Source organism: Cyprinus carpio, chromosome B20 (genome assembly GCF_018340385.1).
Source record: "Cyprinus carpio isolate SPL01 chromosome B20, ASM1834038v1, whole genome shotgun sequence".
Lineage (NCBI taxonomy): Eukaryota > Metazoa > Chordata > Actinopteri > Cypriniformes > Cyprinidae > Cyprinus > Cyprinus carpio.
This window is the reverse complement of record NC_056616.1, coordinates 13,507,662-13,527,899: the sequence shown is the minus strand read 5'-3', so window position 1 is coordinate 13,527,899 and position 20,238 is coordinate 13,507,662. Positions and strand designations below refer to the sequence as shown.

Below are 20,238 nucleotides of genomic sequence, written 5' to 3'. Positions count from 1 at the left end.
ATAGTTTACTAGATTTTATATTCACTAGTTTAGTTAGTTTTAGTTATTAGTTTTTTTTTTTCAGAGATGCAGTCGACAGATAAAAAAAAAAAAGAAAAAGTCTTAAAATCAAATCTTGCTTTTCATTTTTATTTTTACCCTGTTTTTGATTGCGATTGTAGAGATGTAGGCCACAGCCTGGAGAGACCTCATAATGACCTGACAAAACAAGGGAGAATTATGTGCTCCTCTCCTCTTGATAATAATGAAATTAATCTCCAGAATATTCTGCTGGCTACTTACAGCTCGGACGCACTAAATCCAGTACACTAAATCTTTGACTACAGACATCAGAATACACAATGGTCTGAATCTAAGTCATCAAAACCAGATCGACGTTTCAATCCTCTTTTGAGTGAATGGATTACCTTAAACCTAACCGAATAACACAGCCTTAAGACTGGGATGTACTAGTCTTAGACACACATACAAACTTATTTCCATCAGAGCAAGATGCCAGGCTCAGTTCCTGAAACTGACCTTAAAAGACCTCCACATATACACACACATTTAGTGTCTGTGTGAGAATACATCATGTGCCAGTCATATTTTCAGACTAGTCATGTTACAGGACTGATTGTTTTTGACTGATTCTTGTGGTGAAGGTTAGATTTTTGTCATCCCTCACATAAACACACAGTAACAGTTATGAAGTACATACTCTTGGCTACATTTATTACATTGTATTGTATTGTACTGTATTATATTATATATTTATAAATTATATTTTTTGTATTTTTGTCACATTTTCCTAGTATGTTTATTGGCATATTTTAAACTGAAGCAGCATATTAATTTCTGATCTTGTTTTTCATGCAGTGTAAACTATGTATTCCTTTGGTATGTGCATGATTGTCCTTTTTATTATATTTTTTCCCACTATTTTCTTGTAGGAACTGTCATGATTCAGATTCGCACAGTTTATTAAGACATTCATCTGATGAAACATACAAATGTTCTTATCAAATATATATTTACTTTCTTTTTTTTTTTCAATGCAGCTTTAGTTATATTTTTCTTATTTATATTATATTATATTATATTATATTATATTATATTATATTATATTATATTATACTTAGAATTTTTGTAACACCATCATATACTTTTTATTAACATGTTTAATTGACGAAACAAAATTTCTGAACTATTTATTTTCTTTTTATTTATTCCTAATTTGTGTGTATGTGTATATTAGATAACTAGAAATACAGAAATAGATAAATAATATGTAAGGACTGGGTTGTTCTTAGAGTGGCTGAAAGCTATTAAAACCTACAAAAATACTAGTACACTTTGAACTACTATTAAGAATTTTAAAGCAGAGTTAATACTTATTAATTGTATTTTTCATTCTATACTGTGTATGACACCCTGGATGCATTTAAAAAGCATGCCACATCAGATACTCTTAATACATTCCTCCTCTGCATTCATACTCAAGTGTATTCATCTTAAGGGAAGCAGAGGTATCATAAAAATGTGAGATATTCCATCCCTTCCCCCTGGAATCTCCACTGCTAGCCTGCTAATCCAGTCCCAAGCATCAGGATAATCACAGCTGTGTACGACTGACACACAGAGAGGAGAGGACAGAAATGTCAACATCATAGCTCACTGCTGAACCACTGAGAAAGAGAGAGAGAGATACTAAATCACGCCATCATTGCACGCAATCAGCACTCTTATAAGTGGCTACACCAGTGTACACACACACACACACACACACACACACACACACACACACACACACAAACACGCACACTGCAGCAGTTAAAGAGCCGGAGACTGTAGTTGTCCGACAGACAGCATTGCAACGCAACGCTGCAGCAGCACAAAATGCATTTCTGACAAAACTGCAGCACATTCAGTTGCAGGACATTGTGTTTGTGTTCCTGCAACCAGCTCAGTATGTTTGATATATTGTATGGGTTTCAAACTAATTATTTAACTATAAATGTAAAAAAAAAAAATATATATATATATATATATATATATATATATATATATATATATATATATATATATATATATATATATATATATATATTATATCATATTATATTATTATTTTGATGTTAATTTCTATAAATTATATTAATCAATTCAACATTTTAATATTTACATCATATGTATTTTATATTTTATCTTATGTTTGTAAATTTGTTAATAGTGTATGTGATATATTGAGGGATATAAAGCAGAGGTCTTGCCCTTTCTTCATTGCGTGAACAATTGTAAAGAGAAATGCATCATGGGAAAGTTGTGCTCGGTCTGTCTGATCTCTTTAATTGCTCTGACATGTTTGACTTGGGAGGCATGCGCATACATATAAATGCAGTTTAATCAGTCTTTGTGAAGTTTATCAAAGGAGGTGTCTTTCTCCTTATCTGTACTTAATCTGCTGATGGGCTTGACGATCAGAGCTTCAGTGCAGCAGGAGGAAGGATTAAGGAAAGTAATAATCTTAGGGAGAAAAAGACTGGAATGAGGAGGGTGAAGGAGACACACATCTTTTTTTCTTTGGGTCTTTTAGAGTTGTGACGTATTCACGTCAAGTAATTCATTGTCTGGGGGATTACACACTCATGGCAAATGCTCTGAGAGAACTAGTAAGACCGGAGAAGAGGAGAGACAGATGAATGGCCAAAGAAAACTCATTGGGGGAAATTTTTTAAATCCATTTAAACTTCTCAAAATTTCACAGCCCGTTTTTTCCCACTTTATCCTTATGTGAACTCTGTAGCTACTAGTAGCATCAGATGGAGGGCCCCACTTGCTTGCATTTGTTTGGGTGAACAGATAGTCCCAGATATATCTACAATTAATTACATTAATATGCAGTGCAATAAATTAATATATATTTATAAAAAAAATATACACAAGTAAAAAACTGGTCATTATTCATTATTTCTAATTTCAGATTAATTGATAATCATATTTGATTGATTATTCATTATAATTTTTTATCTCAATTAAACAAAATTATATATATATATATATATATTAATTTATATAAATGTTATCAACATTTGTTGTAGTATTACTGATATATCATCATTTTTGTTAATCATTTTAATTAGGCTTATTTAAAAGTACATTTAGTATATTTTCTGTTTTCATTTTAATTGTAATTAAAGTTTTATTATGTTGTGTTCTTTTGTCAGTTTTATTAGTTTTTTAATGTCTATTTAGTTTTTAAATTGTATTTATTATACGCATTTATCATTTTTAGTTTAGTTTTAGTTATTTTAAACTTAACAAAAAATGTATTATTTTTTAATGGTTTTAGTTCTAGTTTCAGTTCACAAAAATAACCTTGTTCAGTGATGCATCTGAAGTTGCATTGGAATCAAAAATACAAATAAAAACACTTTGCCACAAAAATACATCTTTAAATCTATCCCATATGAACAGTGACACTAACACTACAGCATTAACCAGTTCACTGTGCTGAAACCGTGTCATGTGACTCACTCAGCCAACCGATGATCTCACACTGGCAGCCTGCAAGGACAGTTATGCAAACCTCCCTTTCCCTCCACAATCTCTTTCTTTCTCATACCTTCTTTCTATACCTTCCTCCTCCCCTCCCACTTCTCTGTTTCCCTTCTTCTCTGTGATGAGTACAGCAGGATGAAGACAGCAGCAGATTTATGTTCATTCCTCTACCCCCTCCCCACCCCCAGCTGAGCAACCGCATCGACTTTATTTCTCACATTCTCTCTCTCTCAGTGTGGAACCAGGACAGTGATCTGCTTTAGTTCTCTAATGTGTGCAGGAGATAGTGCTGGAGTGTGTGTTATCTTTGCTCTGAGCGCTTAACATTAAGACCTGTGCACTGTTTGTAGCGGTAGATACAACTGACCCGCTCTCATGGCAGACGGAGAGTGAACCCTCTCCATGCCATCCATTTTGCGTTTGCATGTTGTTCTGCAAAAATTCAGTCGGAGCCGAGGACAGAACTGACATCCCAACAGTGCATTTTAAGCATTTTTTTAAAGACACTTGTCCCCCAGTGAATGTGTGTGTGCTTGTGTACTTAAGGTTTAAAATATGCATCTATCCTAAAAGTGCAAAAACTTCTTCAGAGGAGGTCACTGTTGGTTTGAGTGTATATGTGTAAGCTTCTGTTTATTCACACTTTAGCTTCACTTGAGCTGCTCTGCTTGGCCTAGTTTTCCAGATATCTTCACATATGCCTCTTCGAGTGTGCCACTGTGACGACACTAGTGCGCAAGAGCCCATTCAAACTGTGAGGCCATGTATTTGTATCTTTGATGATTATGTTTCAGGATTATTATAGACGTGACACGCTAAAGCTTGTTATTTCGAGTTTTTGTTTCTGTGGTTAAATGTCAGGTACCTCCACATAAAACCTCACTGGCCTTAAGTAGCGTTTCCTCATGTATATGAAACGCATGTTTACCAAACCAGTTAAGCACAAACCCGGCCTCAAATTCCCTCAAATTTCAATGGTTGTGTCAATCAAAGTGCAGACTGCCTACACAATGATAAAACAAATACAAACCCCAACCTTAACCATAGTATACAGTAGCATTGGTAGCACATCTTGATAGATAGCATTTCTGTTTGTCACGATTAAATCCATCCACAGTTGAATCCGTTGAGTATGATCTTGACCATGACAGGTGACTGTACGATTGAGTTGACCACTGAAATTAGCTGTGGGGCAGGGTTTGCACTACTGGTTTGGGAACCAAAAATCTCAGATATTAAATGAGAAATGTGAGATCTGGATGACAAAAAAAGTTTATAATCAAATATTATATGCTAAATCCCTCAAATTCTACAGTGAAAACCATAAAAAAAGGTTTGATACCATACTGTTGCAGTGCATTGCTAGTGTGATTGAGACTATAAACAGAGAGACCTGTTCTGATTGGCTGTGTTTTGTGATTGACTGTGACATGCCACGCCCCATTTCAGGCTCAGTGTGAACTCACACATTGCTCGTAGCTGGAATCTCATTGCGCCATGTCTTAAGAAATGAGCTTCATCCAAAATCACATACTATCTTATAGTATAGTTTCTTAGAGTAGCTACTGCATTTGATGAGAAACATATTTCACAACCATTAAAAAAGTATGTTCTACAATGTCAAAAAGGTACAAAGCTGTAAGGCCAGTACCCTAAGGTACAAAAGCTAAAAGGTACATCTTTGCATGCAAACAAGAAACCCACTTCCTGTGCCTTTCCTAAACTCTCTTACCATCTCCCAGCAGTGACTGAGCACCCAGCCCAGGTGCAGATCCGGCCCTGAGCTCAGGTGCTGAGCAGGGAAAAGGACTCTGCCAACTCTCTGTCTCGGATGCGGCTAAAGTGTCGAATTAGCAACAACGTTTTTGCTCTTCCTGCTCCTCATCATCATTAACCTGATGAGGAAGGCGAGAGGACGCAGAGCAACTGCAGAGCAACTGCAGGACAGACACTTCACAACAATCTGTTGAACTCTTGCTCTCCGGGGAAAGCGCTCAGAAGCAGTATTTGACTCTGCAGAGGAGAACGTGGCAGTCACATGTAGGTAATCCTTTTCATTTGTCTGAAGACTGCTTTGATTTTGCAGGCTCGCACCAGTTAAAGGTACATGTGCATGTGAAAGCTGAAATTAAAACTTAATGAGTAATTATAAGGAAGGAAAGCTGACAAGAAGTAATTATTTGGAGATAACCAGCTCTCTCTGACATCTCTTATTAATGATTGAGAATAAAACAGGACTTTGGTTCTGTCTTTTGTAAGATGTGCCACAGTTCAAAATGATAATTGTCTGACAGGCATGCAACAGGCGCTTTTTAAGAGGGGGATTTAGAAGGGATTTGACTCCCATTTCATTCATCAATCACTTTTTTTGGTGAATTAAATTTTAAAGGTGCAATAGGTGTCTTTTGGAAACATTTTTGTTATGCAGGTTGAAATTCTCTTCACATCCCAATAGCAATCATTAAGTTAAGTGGTCTTAGTTAGCACACCCGATTAAGATACCAAGCTCATTAGAAGTGAGCTACGTGCATGAACTACGTTACAATCGATATGATACCTACACCGTGATCATTGCTCCCTACTCCCTGACTAGGGGTTTACTTCACTTTGGAACATGGGCTGGAATTGGGAACCGCTGATGTATCCTATTGTAGCAATGTTGTCTCTGGTATTCTGGTCTGTGAGCATATAACAATAATAATCGCGATTAATCTCATCCAAAATAAAAGTTTTGTGTTTACATAATATATGTGTGCGTACTGTGTATATTTATTATGCATATATAAATACACACACATGCATGTATATATTTTGAAAATATTTTCATGTATTAACATGCATACATGTATATTCATATAACATATTTTTCTTAAATACATGCATGTGTGTGTGTACTTATATATAATTGACTGTGTAATACACATAATATATGTGTGTATACTTATATATACACACATATATTATGTAAACAAAAACTTTTATTTTGGATGTGATTAATCATTTGACAGCACTAATATATACTATAAGAACTATCAAACATATGTTATGTTTATATATTTTATATATTTATATAGAATATAAAATATAAGAATATAAATATGTACATGTATATACATGTAAATATTTTCAAAATATATACTGTGTGTGTGTGTGTGTATTTATATATACATAAATATACACTATACACATACATATATTATGTAAACAAAAAAAATATTTTGTAGTACATATATATGTTATAGTACATAGAACATGGTTTCCACATTTCTTTTCTTTTTTCTATGCAGTGCGCTGTTTGTGTGATGTGTCTTGGCACAGATAAGTAGATGGGTTATGCGGTCACTGAGTGAGCTAGCGAATGCCGCAGGACAAACCGCTCACGTTCAGCGGTCATCCGCTCACTATGCCTGAAAATAAGGTCACCACGGCAACACGCGGCCCCACAGCTACAGCCCTGTTTTCTCACTACACGCACGTCACCCTGATGACGACATGCTGCTGTCTGACCAGAGCCATGCAGACATACACAAATGCACGTACACAAAATCAGTCACTGTTCCCCACACCCATAACTGATCTATTCCTACTAAAGGAAAAATATAAACCAGGTCGAAGTGCAAAAATCAACACCATATTCATCTATCTCATATTCAGTCTCATACTGACAGGAATCAGCCTTCCAGCCGCTCTCATTCACATTCATATTAGTCAAAGCAGCCAAGCCGCTTTCAAGCACAGCTGTATCGTGACACAAATCTGATTCACAAGAACTGTTTCCAGCCCACATATGCCACAATAACGTATGAAAGCTCTAGACAAGTTAGCACAGCCCTCAAGAAGTGTGATGTCCTACCTCTAAAGTACATCTTAACACTTTAACACTTTCTTTTGAGGTATTGCATTAATGCTAACAGAAGTTCCTCACACCTATCTGGCCAGGTTAAACAGTCAGTGTGAAATGTGGATGGACAAGAAGATCTCATTAGTATTCATAGACTTTCATGTGAAACATTTATATTTACATTTGAATAGACACGAAAGTACAATATGATCATATTGACAGCATTTTCTTCTGATGACATCAATGCTCAAGCACAATCTGATAGCGGGACTCTCATTTAGCCGTGAACTATAGAAAAACTTTGTCAGAAAACCTATTTTAAATGGCAAAATTATTTATTTAATTTAATTATTTAATTATTATTTCAATATCTTTAAAATTTTTTCAAATCCTTTCAGAAATTTGTATTCTTGAAACCAATATAATGTCCAATTAGGTGAATATTTTAACTGTGAAATATATTAAAATCAATCTATTAATTAAAAGAATTCAACATTCCATGAACCTTAACATTTGCATATCATGAAATTTGTTCATACATGTTTATTTTACATTTCAGATTATGTGCAAATGTTGGAAGGACACATTGTTCTATAATGCTTTATTATGTCTCTAGAAACTAGAGTATGTCTCATTATGTGTGAGCTGTTTTTCTCGAATACCACCTGATAAAGCATGTGCAGACACATCCAACATCACACAAACATGAAAAGGCATATCTCAGCATACCTTTACACTCATGCAATGCACAAGATACACCTACACCTCTAAAAGCATTGGGAAGCAGAACTGTTTTGAATGAACATGGACATCAGGAAGAGAGGTTGAGTGTGTTAAAATCCATTCTCCTGTCCAATATCAATAAAGCGAGAATATTACAAGTTATCCACTGGCAAATTAGTTTCTTAAAAGAGTGTAAATACTGACTATGAGTATGACTGTCACACTATAAAGACATTCATGGCCAGTCTGAAACATTGGCTCAACCAATGGCGTAAGTTGGAGGCAGGGTACCTGCTTGCCCAGTATTGTTTTTGCAATACCATTTAGTGACACTAGTGGTTCAGAAATCACATAGTTCACCTTTAAACTGCTTGCAGTATTATTAGCAATGCTGTTTATCAGGTATTGTGCCTCTGAGAACAAACACACATCAAGCATCTGCATAAAATACAAACAAAAAAAAACATCTGCAACAGTGCACAGAGAAGATTAATTCAAAGTCTAATTAAGCATGTCAAAGCATAAGAGAGAAAGGAAATGTGTGTGCGTGTGAGATCAAACATTCAGGATATCAGCTCTGACAGACACTGTTTGTATTAACATTAATTTTGCAAGCGGTCAGTTCTATATACAAGTGTAAACACGGTCCAAAACAGTTGCAATCCGAATACTCAGACGACATACGGAGGTAGTCAGAAACGCATTGGACCACATCGCATTTGTCCCACACAAAATAAAAGGACCTCATGCTCGCCTCTCAATCATCAGTTGCACTAAAACAAGGGTTTACTTTACTCGTCATGTGCAGCTTTTAGTGTCTAATTGAAAAAAAAAATGGAATGCAAAACATTTTGAAAAACTTATATTATATTTGACAGCAGAGTGGTTCCATGAAATGTTAATACAAGGTAAACCTGTCTTGCCTGAACACTTGTGACTGGATAACCTGAGATAGATGTTAATACAAGATACTAGCATGTGTGTGATCGATTTTGCTGTCATTCCTATCCATGAGTGAATACCCACCACAGCGCTACAGAGAAATCTGTGAGAAGTTCAACATACGATAACAAAGAAAGACAGAAAGAAAAAGGTAATGGTTAGTGATGAGTGAAGAGTGAATTTATGGTTTAAGCAAAACACAGCTAGCTGAAAATGCAAGAAAGAAGGCCAGAGTGTGTGAGAGAGATGAGAATAGAAGCTTTCTGTCATTATATATGATGAAGACGAACGACCGTGCTCCCATCAGCCAGCCAAACAAAAACGGACTACACAACGCCTCTCTCTTCTCTTTTTCAACTCATACATGTCTACCCATGACACTCACATACACAGGGACATAAATCATAAAACACAGCTCATACGGTGACCCACATACACAGAGACGAAAGACAGAAAGACCTCATCCTAAGAGGTCCAAGCCAAACAAATGCATGGACAGATGGTGCAGGAAATTACCTTATCTGTCTTCTCACCATTCATCCCTCTGAAGACACCTCACTGTCCTGTTCCACTCCAATCCTCCTTTTCTTTATTTTCCTTGCTATACACACCAATCTCAGCATGTTTTTGTTGTGTATGGTCTAGACTCTAAAAGAAGAGAGGATTTGTAATGCAGTCTATTGTACTACACCCAGCCTTTCACACACACTTACACGCCACAATTGTGTTTCTGCCAAAGACCCGGGATCAATATAACCAGCTTTCACCCAAACACACTCACGGTACTCTCACGCTGAATGCAGAAGTGTCTTTTTAACAGTGTAGCGCACAATGAAGAAGCTTTTACGTTGTTTGCTGCTGCGTAAAAGCATATATTTTACTCTTTTAAGGAGTGTTTGCCCCAAGAGAGAAGTTCAGCTTGAATGTTTTATGTTCCGTGCAGCTCCAAGAGTGACTGAATATGCTGTTGTCAGATATCCGATGGGTGTTTGAGTACCTGTGTTTTGTTTTTCTGAATGGTGTGCCTAGCAACAGTGCGCTCAGTCCTTTTTCCTTGTGCAAAGATAACACATTTTTTATCTAACAAATATATGATATATGACAGTAAAAACATCCTTAAAATGTCAGAAATTCAAATTCTCCTGACTGTTTGATGCGAAAACACCCCTGCGCACACACATTAGGTCATCTCAGCCATGCTGCAGTGTCCCTCACTGCTTGGTAGCATCAAAACAAAACCTGCTTCATCACAGAACGCAACCATAACCACCTCTACACCACTGTCCCCTGCCATACAACTACAATAAAAAGCACAATGTGATGAATTTTGCCTTTTTAAATTACATTTTAGGCATAAGATTACATCTAGAAACTTCTACACATATATGCAAGCAATGCACAAACACAAACAGGCATGCAAGCAATTGATTAAGTAAAAAAAAGGGATCAATTGGGATTTATGCAGGTTGTTGAGAATGATGTATGGACACGCGCACAGACACACACACACACACAAACATACACCTATGCACACAACCAGATGCACACATTGCAGTACTGGATGGGATGGGGTACAGTGAGAGTTGTCCTGTATAAGACTAAAAGATGAGGTGGTACTTATGGGACACAACTCACACCGGACAGGCACACAGGACAATGTGTGTGTTACTCACAGTTCTGAGTAGAGGATGTGCAGGTTGCCCACATTGTCAGTGTAGTTTGCTGGACTGAGCCAGGGCAGAACCAACAGCAGCAGAGCTTTCATGACCCTCTCTCTCCAGGGTCTTGAGTCTTTCTTTCTTTTGCTTTCTTTCTCTTTCTCTAGGGTGAATGCAGTGTTTCCTATCCGGCTTCCTCCCTGCCCCTTGCTTCTCCACCTCTACTACAGTTCTGACCCCCCTACCGCCTTTCCCTCAAGTAAAAAAGCTATTCTTCCTTTTCCTTTTCTTCTTGTTTCTTTGTCTTTCCACTTTTCTTTCTATCCTCGCCTCCCTCAGGCTTTTAGCCCGGTCATCTCTGCAGTAGAGATCAGCAGCAGTAGAGGGAGAGGTAAAGACTGGGAGCGCTGCCAGTGGAGGAGAACAGAGAGTGCAGGATGAAGAAAGACTCGAGAAGAAAAGGTGGCAGGAGCGGCGTCTGGAGCTGGTGCAGGTGCACGGGAGCCGAGATGAAGAAGAAACGAGAAGGGTGAAGTAGAAGGAGAAGAGGAGGCAGAGAGCGGCGTTTGCTGGCACGCTGGTCGGGTGCAATGGTTGCGTTGCAGTCTAATCTGCCCTGGGCATCATCCAAGAGTGAGAGGATTTACGCTCACGAGCCCACATGCTGCTGTGATTGTGCAAGAGAGAGAGAGAACGAGAACGAGAGAGAGTATGTGTGAGTATGGTAACACAGCGTCTGACTTATACTGCAGCATGCTCTACAGAGAGAGAGAGAACTGGGGCAAACCAACTAACACGGGAGAGAGGGGGAGATGCAGGCTTGGGTGGTCCATCTATCATTGTCCGTATGCCTCAAGGGTAGAGCATGTGGCAAAGACCACCCCCCTCTGCTACGCAACGGTTCATTCAGTTATGAAGCGGTGTGTGTGTGTGTGTGTTTATGTGTACATGTGTGTAGAGGTTAGGCATGTGGAGGATGGATCGACGCATGGACTGATGGACAGTAGGATAGATGAATAAATAGATGAACAGTTGAATAGACAGAAAGAGACAGATAGAAACAGACATCTGTCTGTTCAGATGTGTGACTCTAGCGATAGATAGATAGATAGATAGATAGATAGATAGATAGATAGATAGATAGATAGATAGATAGATAGATAGATAGATAGATAGATAGATAGATAGATTGAATATTCTTCAATCATTATCCGAAGAGACAATAACTCACAAGATCACGTAATCAGACAATGGTTATAGGTTCATTGATCTCCAAACTTTACAGCAGTTTCAATAATCATATGATTTGGTGAAGGTATAGTACTGAATGTGCAATCATCAATATTGCATGTCCATAAGAGCCCAAGGACAGCCTAAGGCGGTACATTCCCTCCTCTCTACCCAGATCTGATCTAGGATTCCAGGAAAGTCTACACTGCCAAATACATGCAGACACAAGCACATGCTTACGCACATTGAGAGACAAAGTGCATCTAGACGTTCTTGACTGCAAACACAAAAAAAGTTAAACAGACCAACATATGGTACAAGATACAAAATTCTCAACATTTGAAACAAAGCTCCAGAGCACATGCAAACTAGCTAAAACACATCAAAGCAGCAATCAAAACTGATTCAGAACACCAAATCTTCTCACCACACAGTTATGAGTCACCAGTGTGAAGGAAGCCTCACAGTTTAACATCACATGACCACAAATGCTGGGACACAAACACAATCTGTAGCAGCTGACACAGAAAAATGCATCTCTTGAGCTTACATGCATGGAATCAAGAGGAACTTTGTACTTTGTACAAAAGTTCTAAAAAAAATAAAAAAATTATAATAATAATAAAAATGAAATGAAGTGAATAGAAGGCCATTCTTACATAGAAAGTGTCTTTGGCTGGTCCTCACCAGTTCTTGTTCCGCTTAAGTCACGTCCCATTTTGAATGTTGTCCAACTTTACAATCCTGAACCAACTAAGACCACTGGAGACCAGACCACATTGGAGAAAGCAGGGAGAGGAAGAGAAAGACAAAGAACGATGAACTGAAAGCCCAAGAGCCCAGTATAAAAAGAGAAGGATGTGGGAGGGGAGAGGAGCAATAGTATGGAAAGAAGCAAGTGTGGGTTTTTGGTTGACTGGAGAAAAGGGCAAGTTGATTATGTTTCCGTAAGTGGAATTTTAAATGAGAGGGAAACTTTCCATTAACGCCAGTAACAAAATGCAATTAATTTCAACAGAGGCCCTCAGGCCTGTGGAGCACTAATGATTCAGAAACAGTCCACAGGAACGACAGAGACTCTACCATTCTGAAAATGGCAAGAGTGAGGGAGAGTTCCAATAAAAACCATTAGTTAGCATAACTTCCCCAAAGGCACTGAGGTGGAAGATATCTTAGTCAGTTAAACAGAGGTCACTGTGGGGTTCCTACTTCTGAGGAGTGGAGAACAAAAGAATCCTCTAACGAAATAAACAAATGTATGCACGCAGACAGAGATGTGCTCGACACATGTCTTCTATTGAGGCGAATCGCTGACAAGAGTCTTTTATGAATGACAATGAATGAAGAGCTGCTTATGAATGCCAATGAGAAGATGAAGCGTGAATACATCAGTCACATTCAGCAATTCAAAATTTGCTTATACAGTTCAATACATTAAACTGTGCTTTGCCAATCCTTCATGTTAACCTCAAATAAAGACATCTGAAGACGACCCCTTACTGAAAATATCCTTCAAACCTTAAGTCTGCATGTCTGGATCAACATTCCTGAAACAGTTTTTTTAACCAATGAGACTTAGGTTTTATTTTTGGGTTAGGATTAGTGATAGCCTCATATTTATCTCCCCAACACTATTTTTTTTTTTTTTTAATGATTTCATCTGGTTGTATACATTACAGTGTGGTCACATTTTCTGTGGCTTGGCAAAATTTCACAAGTGAAATCCAGTCAGTTCAATGGGAATTGGTGTAATGCAATTTTGCCAGATAAACTTCCGGTGGTGAATACATTTCCCTGTGCACATTTGCAGCAATGACCAATAACAAGCCTCTTGGTTAATGTTCATCAGTGACCTCTGTGTGGGCAGAAACTCGTAACTAAGCAACAAAACAAAAGATAAGATCCACAATGGATGAGCGGCAACTACTCAGCCAACACCAACATTATATACCTGTCAATAAAAAAGTCTGTTTGGAAAGCAGTTATTTAGGGTTGGTTTGATTGCTGGCTGCCAGGATATTCAACTCATTGTCATTATACCTGTATGTAATTCATGGTATTTGTCACATCTGGTTTTGCTTTTTTTTTTCTTTTCTCTGAGCAACTGTAAATCTGACCACACCATGGTGGGGATCAGGGTTGTTGAAATGTCTGAAAAGGACAGACACAATTATAAAACTTGTCGGCTTGGCTCATGATTATTGAAGGGATAGTTCACCCAAAAATGAAAATTCTGTCATTAATTAATCACAAATTAAGATATTTTTGATGAATTCCAAGAGCTTTCTGACCCTGCATAGACAGCAAAGGTAATACCGTGTTCAAGGCTAAGAAAGTTAGTAAGGACATAATTAAAATAGTCCAACAGTTCAACTGTTCCACCATAAAGCTACGAGAATACTTTTTGTGAGCAAAGAAAACAAAAATAATGAATTTATTCAATAATTTCTTCTCTTCTGTGAAAGTCTTCGACACGCAGAGTTGAACGCAGAGGTAGAACCCAGACGCACTGCGCCTTATTTACAAGCAGAGGGATACGCGAGTAAGAGAAAAAATTGTTGAATAAAGTCATTGTTTTTGTTTTCTTTGCACACAAAAAGTATTCTCGTAGCTTCATAAAATTAAGGTTGAACCACTGCTGTCAAATGGACTATTTTATCAATGTCCTCACTACCTTTCTGGGCCTTGAACGTGGTGGTTGCGTTGCTGTCTGTGGAGGGTCAGAAAGCTCTCAGATTTCATTCAAAATATCTTAATCTGTGTTTCGAAGATGAACAGTATTAAGGGGTTTGGGTGAACTAACCCTTAAATAAACATTACCTAATTTATATTTAATAGGCCAAAAAGTCCTAATTAATTTGTTGACAGATAAATAAGCATTTATCATAGTACAATGGCTGCTTAGTGCAGATGTTTGGGTTCAGGTAAAATAAACTTAAAAAACAATGATATTTCTCATAAACAGTGCCCCTGGTAGTATTCGGGTTATGATGAAAGCAATATTGCTCCAGGACCAACAAAAGAAGCAGATCCATGTTCTACTTGGCTAAATCACATTGTATGTTTTCCAAACCTGTCTGCCACCATCCTAAATTTCATCAAGAAGCTCAAATCTTGTTAAGATCACAACTATCACATCAAAAACAGCTCTGAGGGTGATTTCCTCACCGGCTCCTGATGTGCCCCTCCATTTCACCCCGCAGCATCACTTCAGTGCAGTGTTCTGTAAAGGGGCAGGACACCATCAGTTTATCCAGCAGCTTGTGCACCAGCAGACTGGACTTGCGACAGGTCTGCAGCATCAGGGGAGTACGGTCCACCGGGCAGAAGTCGCTCTCTAGCAGGAAGTTTGTCAGGCACTCCTGGCAATAGGTATGTCCACAGGGGGTGTCCAGTGGCCGGATCAAAGGCTGAAGGCATATGTGGCACATAAGGTCATCATCCACCTCCTCTTTGTAGGAATATTCATGGTTCTCCTCCTGTAGGTGCCGTTGTCCACAGACATGGCAAAGGTCAGGAGGAAGGGACGTGGGACTGACTCCTGTTGCACCACAAACGGGCATCGCCACAGCACCCTCTTCTTCCTGATCACTCATTGTGTAATTGTGTCGAAGCTTTACTGAGTCTTTGTGGTTGGTGGGCTTTGTTGTGTCAGGTTGCGTTTTGAGCCATCCACCTGTATGGGAGGAGCACATAAAAAAATAAAATAAAATAAAATAAAATATAAAAATGAAAGGAACAGTCATTAATAGCAAATAGGTGTGTCAACATAATAATCTTGTTTGCTGGAAAGGCAGTTAGCACACACCCAAAGGCACAGTTTAGCAAAAAGAGGGCAGCAAAATTTACTCTATTTTTAATTCCCTGAGCTGGCAGAAGGATAAATATCAGACTGATCCGAAACTCATTTTATATTTCACTGGCAACAGAAATATCAATATTGCACCTGAGACTCTTAATAAACACAGTTGGAGAAAAAAAAAGAAGTAATTTTATAACTGGCAGTTATTCAGTAGAAGTTTTAAGCATGGTCACACAGAGAACAGCTACTTTGCTAGCATTATTCTGGATGTTTGTCAGAAGCAGTTATACCTGGCTTCACGTGAGCCTGTCATTTACTAGTGAAAAGAATTGTGTTTGTGTGTTTCTATGTAGCTGAGTTTACATACACTCCTAGCTTACCTTTAGCTTCATGTCATTCCGAACCTGTTACTTTATTTATTTATTTACCTTTGAGAGGAGAGAGTGAGCTTTTTGGTGCTTGACAGACATAGTCTCTATAAACTGTTGTTTTATAATAAATATTCCACAGTAAAAACAACTGCATACAGGTTTTGAATGTGGGTGAGTAAAGAATAACTTCATACTTTATCTTGTTAAAGAAATGCTGTGGTCAGGATGTTCTTACATAAGACTGAGTGCATCACCACACCTGTTGTATACAACAACTCATTCGCACGTGGGAGTTTGTACGGTTATGATGGGAGTGTAATTTTATTACCGCCATAAAATTTTGTCTGGAGTGTCTCACTTAGTACAATCTCTGCACTGAACACATAGTGTACACTCTCAAAGCAAAGTCTCGTTATATCTTTCTGTGAGTTTGAATATGGCTTCTCAGATTTTGTGAAGTCACTCACTGTTGATTTGAACAGGGAACCCTTGAACGACAGTGCACTGCAGGTGAATGCATGAGAATAGCTTTATTGTCTGCCTCCCTGTAATCTGATCTGAGCTTAACCAGAGCTATATAAGAGGACACACACACACACACACACACACACACACACACACACACGCCCATAAAGGAGTGTGCCCAAGGACACAGCTATACCTGGCAACCCTGCATTCTCCTTAAATCATCATCTCTTTAATGATCCTTCAAAGTGACGATATGGCTTGAGTATGCAATGGCATTTCATTACACACACACACACACACACACACACACACACACACACACACACACACACACACACACACACACACACACACACACACACACACACACATACAAAATAATCGCTTCTACCCTGTGGCTCTTATTCAATTGGAATTTTCCATTTTCTTTTGTCTTCCCGCATTCAAAGGCACTTGTAGTGAAAAACCCATTGTTCTAAACAAACAGAATGACAGGACTTAATAGCTACTTATTTAATTTTACTTTCTTTCTTTCAACTCTCTCTTTCACCAATATTTCTCCTCCGACGAGATAATATTGTTTCTCGGGTGACCTTTGGCACAGAGGAAAGCGGTGGTAAGTGTACTAAGCGTAAAAAAGTGTTAATGGCATTAAAGTGCACAATCAACCAGAAAGCTACACACATAAAAATAACAGTATAATCTTAGATCCAGTGGGATCAATGTTTAATGACTGAAAAAGCTGAAAATATCCTAAATAAATGGCTTAATGGAAGGAATATACAGACAAACACAGAACATAGTGTGTATTAATGGTTCAATCATTTGTGCCTAATCAGCCTTGTCTCGTGTGTGTGTGTGTTGTGTGTCAGCATTTTTATATCACTCAGCACAGACAATCATATACTTTCCCATCACACAAAGTGCACAGCAATGCATCAATGAAGGAATAAATGCAAAAGCAGACACAAAAATATATAGTGGGCTCTAAAAGTCTAAGACTATAGTGAAAATGCTTATAGACTGCATTTTCCCCTGTAACATCTCAGCCTTCTGATAGAATAGAACAGATAGCACACTTGATGAAGGCAGCACTGTAAGAAAAGAGGCAGCAGGGTGGATCTCTTGCTCTCTTGCTCCTGCTGTGGATCTGTATTTGACTTCACCGCTGTTTGTTCAGACATGTTTTAGAAGAACATTCCACAATGTATCAGAATCTATCTACACACAAAATATTATGTGATCATTTTGTTGATTCTTTGAGCCTTTCGTGCTGAACACTGTTAAGACCTCGTATTTTCATCTCAGAGATATTGCACGACTATGACCTGTGCTGTCTTTCTCTGTTGCTGAAAGGTTAATTAATTCTTTTGTCATTTCTCATCTAGAATACTGTAACACCCTTCTTATTGGAGTCTCAAAATCTTGTATTAAACTTCAACATACTACAGCAAAATTCAGCAGCCAGAATTCTTTCAGGGACCAGGGTTGTTGATCATATTACTCCTGTTTTGGAATTGTTGCATTGGCTCCCGGTTAGATTTCATATTGATTTTAAAGTTCTCATGTTAACATACAAGGCACTGCATGGTCTGGCTCCTCAGTACTTGGCTTGGCTAATCATAATTGTGATCTTCTAAAACACGGCTGCATTCTGGGGGTGATCGGGCATTTTCATCTTACGCCCCCAAATTGTGGAAGTCTCTCCCGGCTTTTCCCTGACATCAGGGGAGCAAATTCGTTTGGTATTTTTAAATCTTGTCTTAAAACTTTTTATATTTGGCTTGCTTTTAAATGATTGTTATTCTGCATTTTTGTTTATTAGTTTGGATTGTTGTGTTTGCTTGTGTTGTAAAGCACTTTGAGAAAGTACTCTTTTAAAGGCGCTATACTAAATAAAATGTATTATTATTATAAACAGGGTTGAATGGTCGAGTTACAGTATAGGTCCTAACGAGGAGCCTTAGGGTTCCCTTAGACATTCAACTGTTAAGTCATATAGCTAATGAATAATGCAATAAATCCATACTGTGATTAATGCTCATATAATGGCTATTCAGTGGAAATTATGGATATTAATGAGCATAGCCACTCACATAAAATAACACTCATAAAGAGATGACAGAAGTGGGTGTTCTGAGTGAGTGAGTGCATGAGGAAAATAATTACAAACAATGCAAATATATCTCAGAAGAGACATTTTTTAACAAACACAGTCTATATGAGAAATGAGGTTATATGTTTCTAGTATGTAGGAGAGGAACATCAAAACTTCATGCCAGCATAGCGTGGGGAGCGTTACATAAGTGTTCATATGGAAATGTACATAGCTCACCCCCACCCTTTTTGTTTCAGCCTCTTTCTGTATGAACCCCTCTCCTATCTTCCTCTTTAACCCACTTTTCTTCCAACACATTTTATTCGGTTCCTTTAAGATCTTGTCTTAATAATCCTATCTGTTCCTCTCTATGCCATCTTTTGTTTCCACTGATGTTATGTCACATATGTAGTGTGGTTCAAAAATTCTTAGTGTGGTCTTTTAAATGTTAAAATTTTACATTTTAAAAATATTTTAATTTAAAACTATTTAATTGTATGATCAGTATAATATAATATAATATAATAATATAATATAATATAATATAATATAATATAATATAATATAATATAATGCCATCTAGCAGATGACTAGTATTTTGTAGGATTGCTGTTTTACACTCCATATAATGTCTTATCGCTGATAAAACCTAGCATTTATGCCATATATAGTACAATTCAATAAAGATAACAGCAAACATAGCAAAAGTGAGGCTATAATTTTCCATTTCCACACACACATTCACGCATACTGACAGGTGACGTGCTCTTGGTTTTCCCGGCTAATCAGCTGGTGGTAAAAACTGCTGACAAAAACTAATCTAACCAAAATAATAATGATGACGATGATCAATCTAAGCTAAAGGTGTTTACACTACAAATATATGAATCAACACCTGCGCCATGCTTATACACATGCCTCCATGTCCACAAACACGCACATTTTCACAGGCTTTGTGACTTCAAAGGGTTCATCTTGCTTTATACACAAAGAAAGTTTCTCCACAGCTGTGCTGAGTCAACAAGTACATGATTATCAAACAAAAATCAGCATCAGGTTAAAGTTACAGACAAAATGTGCTGAGTAAATATACTCAGACCGGTTTATTTCTCCTGCTTACCTGAACAGGTAATCCAACCGCTCCGGCAGAGGGAAAATGAGAAAGGACAGTGAATGAGAGAAAGTAAAAGAGAAAATAAAAGGACTTTGTCCCTGTGGCCACAGGTTAAAAATTTCCCTGATGTCCGGTAAACTTTGAAAGTTGTCCCATTGGTCTTCAAGTGAGTATTTCAGTCCAGGGACCCCTGGCCATCCTATCATGCACTGGGATGCCAATTCCTGACACACACATGCATGCACCTGATACAGGAAGTGAGAGAGAAGAGGCAGAGCTAAAACAGTAGGCAGGTAAACATGAGAACTGCCCTAACCTGCTCTGGTAGGGCAGGGAACTAGTTTACACACACACACTCACACGTTATAACTGAGAGGAAGATATCAGTCTCTAAACATTATACTATAGAAATAAAGACACAAGTTTGTGTGTAAACTAAACATTGCAAAAT

At 37.8% G+C, this 20,238-nt stretch overlaps 1 protein-coding gene across 6 annotated transcripts in view; it reads right to left on the bottom strand.

Moving 5' to 3' along the window:
• Positions 1–20,036, bottom strand: part of lnx1 (ligand of numb-protein X 1) — a 39,482-nt gene extending 19,446 nt beyond the window's left edge. For 2 of the 6 annotated variants that reach the window (XM_042746166.1, XM_042746167.1), the window contains exons 1-2: positions 19,794–20,036; positions 15,103–15,610 (exon numbers count right to left, since the gene is read on the bottom strand). In XM_042746166.1, the coding sequence (XP_042602100.1) occupies positions 15,103–15,530 (428 nt within the window). In that variant the 5' untranslated portion in view covers positions 15,531–15,610; positions 19,794–20,036. Of the gene's footprint in view, positions 1–9,562; positions 10,207–10,719; positions 11,697–12,593; positions 12,745–15,102; positions 15,611–19,793 lie in introns of those variants that run through there. The other 4 variants (XM_042746170.1, XM_042746169.1, XM_042746168.1 and 1 more) reach the window with 4 other exon arrangements.
• Positions 20,037–20,238: the final 202 nt, after the last annotated feature.